At 35.2% G+C, this 11,802-nt stretch overlaps 1 protein-coding gene across 2 annotated transcripts in view; it reads right to left on the reverse strand.

The window, feature by feature from the left end:
• Positions 1-11,802, reverse strand: part of ipo11 (importin 11) — a 131,547-nt gene that overhangs the window by 31,437 nt on the left and 88,308 nt on the right. For both annotated transcript variants that reach the window (XM_036213474.1, XM_024275212.2), the window contains 5 exons: positions 9,708-9,787; positions 9,545-9,625; positions 7,143-7,238; positions 6,774-6,887; positions 6,414-6,535 (listed from right to left, as the gene is read on the reverse strand). In XM_036213474.1, the coding sequence (XP_036069367.1) occupies positions 6,414-6,535; positions 6,774-6,887; positions 7,143-7,238; positions 9,545-9,625; positions 9,708-9,787 (493 nt within the window). The remainder of the gene's footprint in view (positions 1-6,413; positions 6,536-6,773; positions 6,888-7,142; positions 7,239-9,544; positions 9,626-9,707; positions 9,788-11,802) is intronic.

Consider the following 11,802-nt stretch of genomic DNA (forward strand, 5'->3'; position numbering starts at 1 on the left):
TAAACGCCTGTCTCTTATAAAGGCCGGGCCGGCTGCCAAATTATTGGAATAAACGCCGGGGCTACTATTGGAAGATATACGGTATGCATTTTTTGGCCCCTGCGACTTATACTCCGGTGCGACTTATAGTCCGAAAAATACGGTATATTTGACATTGCCATATCCTTTAACACCTGCTGCTGCATCATAAGCTAATCTCTTCCTCAACCCAAACGTGTGCTGCTGTGATGAGATAATGTTATTTGCTCCATCTGTGTGAGTCATAATGTTTTGGTTTATTCATGCAACGAGCCAAGTGGGGAAAATGTGAAATCATTACTAGCTGGATTCTCATCTGGCACTTGTAAAAAATATATATATTTTGTATTTCCGAAGTGTTTGCAAAGATGGTTGACTTCGTAACCTCTACCAATTTGCTATAAGGGGTTTGAAATTTATTATTTTTATTGTTAAGCAAAGCAAAGTCTGGAACACCAAGCAGATGAAGTTTGGAAGATGTTTTCCCTTCACTTACGGATTTGTTTTAGGGTCACATGAATTATGTTCTTCCTTTTGTTGGTTCTCAAGACGAACCAATTAAGACATTCAAAATAAAGCCAATAGGCTATCTCATTATCACGAGAAAAAAATAAATTGGTTTTTAATCTCTTTATTTTGTGGTTAACAACAAAAACAGAAGAAAACACTCCACAAAAGTCTATTTTTGATGTATTAGAAGATATACGCTTTTCAAACGCCTTAATTCTGCCTCATGCATGAGCCCCTCTTCCCTTTTTATCCCTAAACCTCCCCCCCTACAAGCAGGTTGAATGACAGAGCCCTGCTGACTGTGTTGGGCTGTTTGGGTCCGCTAATGTCCAGAGGTCAGTGAACTCACCACGAAGATAGGCTCGTCATTAAACTTGTTTGCTCGAGAGTATTAGGGAAATAAAGGGAGAGGGGTTGGTGCATGAGACAGAATTAAGCCATTTGAGAAGCAATAATAAATTAGAAATAGACAAAAAAACAACTTTTGGAGAGTGTTTTTTCTGCGGTTTTTGTTGATACCCTGAAAATAAAGAGACGTAAATTAGGTCAAGTCTCAGTATATTCTTCAGTATTACGATAAAACTACATTTGTTTTCTCGTGATAATGAGATACTGGGTCTCATTATAACAAGGAAACAGTCCCAAAAAATGGGGCAGGCCGTTATCGGCTTTCATAACATTCAAATAAAAATCCACTATTTGTTAAATAAAACAGGTTGTTTTAAACGCAGTTTTGAGGTGGAGAGTTATTTTCTTTTATCAAAATGCCTTTTTTTGGTTATTTTTAATTTTTTTATTGGGCATTTTTTTGTTTGTTATTGCCCGTTAACGACCTCTTCCTTTCTTTTTCATTTAATGAGGTATAGAGAGACACATAACTTTTCTTGGAAAGGGAAGAGTGACACTGACTTCATGTCAAATCCACCAAAAGCTTCCAATAACAGTAGAAAACAAATACTAGACTTCTGATTGCTGATTTGAATAAAAACAAGGCTTTGTCTTTACTTTTAATAAAGTGTTTTCAAAAAAAAGGCAGTCAAAAGACTCAACTTGTTTGACATAAGAAACAGGTTTGTTTTTTGTCTGAATTGAAGTAGAAAACAGAAAAACTCCATAACCAAGTTAGTTAAATAGTTCACAAAACGATATTGGTGCAACAGTCTTGCTGTTCATGTCTGCTCTGCATGTCTTGAATCCTCTTTGTAATGCACAAAGGTACAGAGGAAAAGCTGCTCCTCATCAGCTCCTCCTTATCTGCTCAACGATGGAAATGAAGAGGCTTTGAATTAATGCTGTGTACACATTCTGAACAAGGACAACTTCATAAAACAAATAGATCATTTTCATTGCTAGTTTTTCCTATTTGACAAATAAAAGTAAATTAAAATAGACATTTTTTAAATCTGTTTTGCAGGCATTTTCTTTATGTTCAGCTGACAAGAATTACAGTTCAAAGAAACCAATTCCTCCCAGCAGATTGCTTAGCAAAATTTCACAAATTTTCAAAAATATATAACACTGCACCCCTGTTCCCAGCATCCAGGGCTTGCCGTCATGGCAACACATTATTGCAGGCTTTCTTTCAAGTTCCCTTTTCATGCATTTAGGAACGTCTATCAATTCTAATTCCACTGAGCCCAAAACCTCTCAAGTGATTACTTTCTAATGCCTGATGAGTGCTGTTGTTCAATGCCAATCATCCAAATTATTGGAAGTGGGAACATGATCCGAAAGCAAAAAGATGAGGCACAAACAAAGTCCTCAGAATCATTCTTCACTCTTCATTTCTTAGAGTATAAAACAGATCAGCGATCTCCCTGCTAATGTCCATAGAAGATCTGTGAATGAATGTGAATCCAGCAGCTAATCCTGCAGAGCATATACTGTGAGTGAGCGTGCTGATGGGAGTAAAAACTTTATACTCTTGATGTTTCTACTGGTTCACAAACACTCAGCCAAAAACTCTATAATACTAGATCAAATCATGTCAAAGTATGAATCCAGAAAGCAAAGGAAGGCTATTGGGTTTTCTTGAAGTTTTAAACCAAACAGAAATTTCCACCCAAAAAGAAAAACTGCATGACTAAAATCCTCAGCAACTCAGCAGGTCTGCCTTTGGTTTAGGTTATGGGGTCGAAACTTTTATCAAAAAGGACCAAATATGATGGGGCAAATATATTTGTTAACTTTTTTTTAGTAATTATCAATATGTGAAGGTATACACTTTTTAGGAAATTAAGTATTACAATAAAAAAAAAAACAACCACTTGCATTTGATTTGATCGGAACCGGATTACGTAACTTTGCAAAATTTATATATATTTTTATATATATATATATATACATAAATAAAAATTTATTTCTTCCCACTCCTTTTCAAGCAATTAAACTCCACTTAACTCTAGTTAATAATTACTATATTTAATGAATCAAATGTGAGATAAGTTTGTCTTTGTTTTGTTTGTTTTCTATTCTATAATAAATGCATTTCATTAATTATGTAATGAGTTTGAAAAATGTGTGTTTTGTCTTGTATTATTCACAATCTATGCTTGAAATACACACAATTAAACAATCAATTTTTGGTTTTTTACAAATGACAAATTACATTTTGCCAAAATGACTGACTTATATGTGTGGTGTTCATTTTAATTAAAAAAGGCTGTCAGAAAAAAATAACTTTTTAAAAGCTTAAACATAGCCTAAATTTATTATGAAATACTATTAGTTTTGTCAAAAACCTCAGAATAGGCTTCAAATTTAAAGAAAAATGTAAGCAAACTAACAAATACAAGCTAAAAAAAAAACATCTGTAACATCTGACTGTATTTCAAAATGCGTATTAAACTAAATATCAATGTTTCAGAACCTCTGTGATTTTGGAAAAACTACAGCAAAAAAAAATTTTTTTGAATGCTGTTGTTTTGGGAAGCAGATAATATTTGGCACAGATAAGAATTAAGACTAAGATTAATTAAAGAAAAAAAGTAAACTCAGCAGATTGCAGATTCAGGCAAGAAAGATGTATTAATTTCTTTTCTTTCGTTGTTGAATTTTGCACGTTTAAATGGACGAGTTGATCAAAATTAGATACATTTTGATCAACATAACATAAAAATATAGTTTTTAATTTACTATTACAGCAGTTATCTGTCCATGAGCTTTTGGTGATGCTAATGTGAAAGCAGATGAAAACATTTATACTTAAAGTTGATCATGTTGTAAGAGATCAACCAAAGGTCTGAGGGAAAATCTGAAAATGATTCCACTGTGTTTGAAGAAACACTGTAATTTAGGAAGTTTAGCCTTAAATCCAATCATTCTTGTTTGTAGAAGTTCACTAAATAACTCAAATTCAACAGAAATGTTTCCTTTTTGATAATATAATTTTAAAAGTGAGTGATAATAAATTCATCTATCGGTGCCTGTTATAACCTGCAACAGACAAATAAAAACATGACCTCAAAAGGTGAAATGAAAATTGCTTTTCAATGTTGGTGTAATAAAAGGAAGCTGTGCTGACTCAATCAGCACAGTGCCTTAAACCTACCTTACTGTGCCAATCTGCTTACAATTACTGATTCATTTTACTATTTGTTAAACAACCATTTTTTGAAAAAAAGGTCATCTTCAGAATGCATTTGTTGCTTGTTAATTTTAGGCTTTTCTGCATTCAGGGGGCCGCAAAAAGAGCTGGGAGCAGACTTTACCCCACCCCACCACAGGCTCTGGCTGCTGTGCATGATGCGGTTACCACTGTGAGCGCGCTCTCTTTTGCCCTTGGTCCAGGCAGACTTCAATATCAAGAAAGATCAAAGGTAAAAAGGCCAGGTGTGGACAGGGTATGAGCCTCTTCAATTTCTGCTATGATTGTACATAAAGTACTTGATTTGTCATGCAGCTCTGAGTTGGCCCGCCAAAATCAATTAATGCTGCAAACCCAGAACGGGAGCAGAAAAATGGATTTTACGCCCTACTCATAAATTTGTGGGAGATTACTAATCTTCCCTTAATCGAGATAAAAACAAAAAAATATTTCACAGTTGATTAGATTATCAGAAAAGTGTATCATAGTTATTCTTTTGAACTTATTCTCTGCAGGAATCCTATGGGTGACATGTCAGATGATTGGTCCATGAAGTCATCCCTAAAGGATGACTTCATGGACATAAAGCTAAAGTCATTGTCACATGCACACGAACGGTGTCGACCTGTACAAGTACTGTAGGTTTTTTGGCATGGATTTACCATACAATCCCCTCATTCAGAAAATCTTGTTAGCCACAAGAAAATCAAGGATTTAAAAATATATTTAATACAGTATATACATAATATACAAAAAAATAAAAGAAAATTCTGTAGGTACCCCTGCAGTCTAAAGACTGCATTTTGTGCATGAACAGCCCATATTGTTGAGACTGGGATAAAAAGACATAAATCATTTTGTAACCATTGAGTGTAAGGCGGCCACCTTTACAAATGGCTGCCATTTTGGATTCCTCACGTGGCTAATGTGCTTGTCTGTAAAAAAGGGGGACCTAATGTACTTCCATACCAAATTTAGTGCTTGTACCACAAAATGCACCATTTGTTTGAAATGTAAACCTAACCAGCTCCACTATGTGTTTGTTAGGGCCTATGGCCTCCAGTGGTCCGTAGAGTAAAATGTACGATAGGTCGTAGCCTACATTGCCATTTTGTGCGGGCCATTTTGTGCGGGCTATTAAGTTAATCTTTTTTTCACCTGCCGGCAGCCCTTTACTAGCCATGAGGGCATTAGATACTAAGCTATAAACAAAACTAATTGAGTAACTTTGAATATGAGTAGAAGCTAATCATGACTGACAGCATTGCAAAAAAAGAATACATCTAATCATTCATAGAAATTGATTATAAAAATCATATATATCTGACTAAAATCCATTGGTTATAATCAATATTGGTAAATATAGTTTGGAATGAGACACTGTAGGTTTATTTTGACTAACGTTAAACATAAAAACAACCAAGTGACATCACAGTGGACAACACGCAATGGCAGCAAAAAATAATCAGTCATTACAGTCCAATGTGCGGAAACACTTTGAAATTTGCAAAGACATGCGACCATACAGTGTGGTAGAATGTTCTAATAATGTTCTGTTTGTATTATTTTGATGAGGAAAAACATCAGTGGGCTGAACGATATGAAACTATAATCTGAATGGATTTGCCATTAATTCTTGTTTTACTTGCCTGTTTGTACACATATTTCATTTACAGTTCTTGCAAGAAATACAAGGAATCTGGAAAACTTCAACTGCACTGTTCAGTATCAGGCATTTATCTCTGAGTCACACTGTTGAATTGGTTAAATTTTCGGTTGAATTTTTAGCTAAAGATGTCCTGGATTGGTTTTAGGTCAGTGAATCAAATCGACTATGAACTGTATTAGTAAACTCAAATTATGATATGAATCCAATCACTAAAATGAGTCGTTACACCTCTACTCCTCACCCATTATTTTAAGGTCATTCACTTGTTCGTTCTATATTGGTGGTGATAGATGCTACACAGATGGTATTAGCTGTGAGCACAATCATCCAGTCCACTAGAGACTTGTGGTTCTCCACCCTTAATGCAATATTAATTTATACTCATGAAGCTGAGCCATTAAAACATAGAAAGGTGGTATAAAAGTGAAAATCAAAGCTCTTGTTGGTGTGTGGTAGTCTCTTTTGCAAAGGAGGAGTTGTATGTAGTGCACTACAACTGATACAGTATTTTGTCTAACTTAATCAGTCTGTCGCCGTTATGCCACAGCCAATTAAAACAGACGACTCTTTGCTGTCGTCTCCTCTCCGGGCTGGAGCCTCATCTGCACATAAATGAGTGATATTTCTCACCTGTTGTCAGACGGCAGCAGAGAAACCAGAGCCAGAGCAGACAGCTTCCTCCTCTCAGGCTGGGTGATGTTATCCATGCGGTCCACCCACATTTCGATCACACTGCCCAGCAACTGATCCATCTGATCATGAAGAATTTACATTAGCTGAAAATGATTTGAAATCTTTCTGACATGACAAAGATGTTCAATTAAATTATTCTTTCAAGTGTCAATAACTATTGTGAGGGTGTCACATTAAAAGAGGAAAACTGTGTGGTCAAAAACATCCCAAGTTTCATTTTTTTAAGTTTGTCTCTCATAGACATCTAGATAGACTGCAGCAGTGATGACCTAAATGAAGGTCAGATATCAAGCTTACCTCCTGGCCGCATTCGGAAGCCATTTTTGAGAGCAAAGAAGAGAAAAAGCTGGAGTTCTGCAGCAGAATGCGGCCCATGATGCCAAGGTAGGTGGACATTACCACAGGGTATCTCTGCAAGTAACAAATAAGCCCACATGTTCATGTGAAATGAAAAGCTAATATATTGAAGCATTTATGTAAAGGTTGTTGTTAGTGACGCTTCTGAATCCCAATAGAGCCGGCCTTTAAATTGAATTTATTAACACATCTCATAAGATATTATTGGGTGTGACAACAAAAAATGCATAAGAAAACATCTGCAAATGCATTTAATGTAAAATCCATATATAACATGAAGTTAACAGAGTGTGCGTCTGTAAAACTCACCTCGCCGTCCACTATGCCACGGAAGACGGCTGGCAGCAGGGGCTGAAACATGTGGGCTCCCAGTATGGGGCTAACCTTTAAAGCTATCTCAACCACCTGCAGAGAAACGCAGGGAGGAAATAAGATGGACACGCAGGAAGAGTGGCAAAGGCTAACAGGGAGGAAGAGCTCGGGAGGTAAGAAAAGACGAGCAGAAAGGTCATCCGCGGGGCGATGTAAGGAAAATCACACTTACAAGAACATAAGGAAATGAAAATGTTTTGAAGAGCTGACACAAAGTGGTGCATGTAAAATCTTTGCCTCACCTTGAAATTCGACTGATCTTTAAACATTAAAGAACAGATAAAGTCTAACTTATGAGCGCTGTGTAGCTTTAATACATATCCACAGAGTAAAAAGGATGTCACCGCTATTTAGGTTAGACAGATGCTTCTGTTGAATAAAGATGAACTCCACACAGTTCTGAATAAACAGTTTATGAGGAAAAAAAATAAAGGAATGAAAAACCATAATTCACAAAATAACCAATGTTTAATTTTTTGGAAAATATCTACAAGTGAGTGCGCATTTGAATGTGCTTTAAAAGAATCAAAAAACATGTTTATGGATTTACTGGTGACCACATTTGCACACCTTCCAGCAGCCTTTTACTTCTTTAGCTTAAATGTTGAATGTTTTTGTTGCAGTAAATTGATCTTTTACTTCATCCTCTACTCTCTTAACTGTCATCGGTTTACTGATTATGCAACCAGGTTGGTCAATAAAGCTAAAGTAACTTGTTACATACTCTTTGCCAGACAATTTTCCATTATCTTATCATCAAAAGTTTTGAAATTTACAATGAGATTTATAAATATTTGTTTTTCCTTACATGTTTTTACAAAGTCAGTATAGATTTAACCTTAAAACAAAAAGCTACTATAGGTGAAGGGAAGAACACTCAGACAGAGGTAAGAAAACGAGGTATTTCAGGAGCAACCGAGCTGAAAATAAGGCAGTGTCTAGAAGTATTACAGAGTAGTGTGTCGAAAGGGACCAGCGTTAGAACAGAACATCCAAGTGCCAGCTGATGTGATGTGCAGTGAAGATGCTCTTTTTTTTCTCTGTTGCTTTATAGGCTAAGAAATCAAAGGTGAGAATAGGTCCTGTCATGTATTACATATAACAACGGATTAGATCTGTTTTATTTCAACAGGATGAATGGATTCAGTAGAATAAACAGCACAGTTGTGAGTTACTGTTTACAACAGATTAAATTTGTTGGAATGTTTGCAGCATGTTTTATATCTCTAGAACAAAGGATTTTGATAGATCATTAATAGTACATTTTCTAAATGTTTCAATCAGGAGATTTTTCTATAAAATGTGACTAAAAATACTAAATATCCGAAGAATATTCACTGAAGTAGTAAAAATGTCTAAAATCTTTGACTGAATGTACAATGGACGGTTATAGACTCTAAAGCTATGAATGAACATCATTGATAAATGCTTGGTTGTGGTTTAACATTGATGTCAAATTATTGTAAAGTAAAAAGGATAACAACTAAGCTTTTGTTTGTGAGACTGAAATGACAATTGGACCGACTTTTCTCTTTAAAGAAAAAGCTTTTTGGCAAAAAGCGTTGAAGCCTGGTGCCAGCAACTGCTCTAGCAAACACTGCAGTGATATTCCTGAAGGAAAACATACTTTTGACTTACATCAGTGTTGTCAGGGTGCCCATATACTGTCTAAATATCCCTGTTTTCTCAGCTTTAAAAATACAAACAAAAAGGTGCTAGAGGAGCAGCGACGCCACCAGGATGTACCAGACTTAGAGATGCTCCTCCTTCCTCATTACTCCAGCTGTGCAAATAGGACATTCTCTATGGTGAGAACACCATAAGCAACAGTACATGTCTGCACATGCTAATACCTTTTTGCAAGTTGATATATTTTCATAGAAAAATCTGTAAATATATATATGTATATATATAAAATGTTGATGTTTGAACACCTTTCTCTATAATGTAATGCAAATGGAAAGTGTAGAACTGGCTGCAATTTAAAGATACCAAAAGCAAAGTTATTGTGTGTGTTTGCAGACGTGCGTCTGGCAGAGTGGGGAAATGGGTGACAGATTTTTTTTTTTTTTGTATTTATAGTTTTTAAATGTTTTTTATTGCCTACCATTTATTCATACAGCAGTGAAAGCCCTGAGTCAATCTGAATCCTTCATATACTAAAGGAAATACATAAAAAAACATATGGGATAACAGATTTGTAAGAGTTATTTAAGCATTTTGCTGACAAAAGAATCCCTGCTCAGTCCATCCTATGAAACAAAATTTATACCAATGCGTCACATGACCATACAGAGATGTCTGCCTCATTCAGTCACTGACACAAACACCTTAAATACCTTTAAAACTTGGACTTGCCCCTCATTCGTGATGTCCTTCAAGAGGTCGGAAAATGATTGGCACAATGACTCTCCATAATTCTGGAAAAGCAATATTTAAAAATAAAAAAAATGCGATCAGTGTGTAAAGATAGTGTGAAGAAAGTGAATGAGTGCGTCTCACCTGCAAGAACTCCGTAGCAGATAAATAAATGTATGCGTTGACGATCTGAAAGCAGGTGCGAAGATTCTCCGAGCTCAGTTCTGAAACAAAAACATTTTGAATGTTAAAAATTTGGTCAAAAAAAGTTTCAATTGACAAATAAAGGAATATGTACTAAATGTTATAAAAGCTAAGATTTAAAAAAAAATGCATGCTGGGGAAGCTTTTTCTTCACAGCAACAAATGAACATTGCAGCAGCACCATAAGAAGTTCTCGTAGCTAAGCTGTCTGACAAATGGGTTATTAGAATCAATTAGTAGTAATTAAAACTGAATTATTAAACATGCTTTGATAGATCATTGTGCAGATCATTATTTAATACAAACAGTATTATAACCACATATTTAAAACTTGTGCATACATGTTTTCTCTCTCACAAAAAAGACCAACATGAATACGTAATAAGGCACAGACTGAATATATTTTAGGAAATTCAGATTAATCTAATTATTGTATGCAGAAATATAAAACGGTAGACAAAGTATTTTGTGAGGTCAAGACAAAAAGAAAAATATTATTATTATTTTTTTTTTTTTGGTCAAGTAAAAAGAAAAAAAATTCCAGGAAAAAAACAAACAAACTGCAATACATTACTATCAAAAGATTGACAGAGATAAGGAATTGCATGAGGAAAAAATATACCCTCAAGGTAATTCTAAAAAAAAAAAAAGGACCAGACAATTACAGAGCGGATGATGAAGAGCACAAGTTGAACTTCTGGCTATAAGTACATTTATTCATCGGAACTATGACCTCCAGTAAACCGAATTTTCAACCTTTAGTTGAGTAATAATCAAAAGTGCATCCACTTGTTAATCATTGTGTTTTTACATCCAGTGCATTTACGCGTCATGGAAAAATGAGGGGTTCACTATTAATAGAGTTTGTGATGGGAGTTTGACTCAGTGAAAGAAGAAGTGGATACAGAGGAAAACAACAAAACTATGACAGAGTTAAGTATAGCCCAGGGTATAAATATATGGATTAGATGATAAATGTGTGTGACATGAGCGGCAAGAAATTGCCTCAAGGAATAAGGGAGTGCGTGTAATCTTAGGTGAAAAAAACTAAGAAAAACCATGGAACTAAATTTAAAAGATAAACAAAAATAAGAATTACATTTATGCCGCTAACAACTAAGTTATCTATAGATTTGTTCTACTGTGAGAAAAACTTTAAACAACTAAATAGCCTGGTTATTAGAGCATCAAATATACAAGAAAAAAAAAATAGTTTACATTCTGTAAAATGGAAAAAAGAACTCCCTAAAATTCTAAACATAGATGGTTGCCTTAGTCTAGTACTGGCTCTCAAGCAAGTGTTCACAATAAAAAAACAGATTTTACCTAGTACATTTGTATTATTTTTAGTGAAATTAAGGTTTTCTCATTTAATAAATGACTTGGTAACTGAAGGGGTCACATTAGGGCGGTCAACCTCCAATCAGAGGATTATAGGCCTCCTTCCTGCTTTGCCTGCTCATGTTCTAGTAAGTCTTTGGGCAATATATTGCACTTGTCAGTTGCAGGTTGGCGCAATGTATGGCAGCAGAACAGCCATGAATGTGCAAATGTTTGTGCACATGGTTAATGCGACTGTTGCGCTTTGGGTCTTACTCAAGATTAAAAAAGAGCACTATATACTAGAGGTGTAGGAAAAAATGGATTTGTCAGTATATCACGATATTTTTATTTGCCCATACTTTAAATTGATTTTAAATGTTGACATGACAATATTTCAAATAATTATTTATGAGTGTCCTTCAGCGTCTTACTTTTGTTTTCCACCTTAACTCCTGACAGCTAGTTGGCAGAACAGAACACTGAGCCTCTTTGAGCAGCTCTACACCACGACCAAAACAACAAGATCTTGTGAGAACCAGCTTGTTAAAGTCCTCCTATGACATTTTTTTAATAAAAAAATGCTCCCACTAGTGTTTTAATTAGTGAAGGAAGTTTTTAAGTTTTTTAACCAAAATTCCACAATCTAAATGTCTTAAAAGGCCATTTTTCATGTTGATCTGAAGCCTCTGTTTCTAAAATCTCCTCTGAGGGG

The sequence above is a fragment of the Oryzias melastigma genome, linkage group LG9 (genome assembly GCF_002922805.2).
Source record: "Oryzias melastigma strain HK-1 linkage group LG9, ASM292280v2, whole genome shotgun sequence".
NCBI classification, from domain to species: domain Eukaryota; kingdom Metazoa; phylum Chordata; class Actinopteri; order Beloniformes; family Adrianichthyidae; genus Oryzias; species Oryzias melastigma.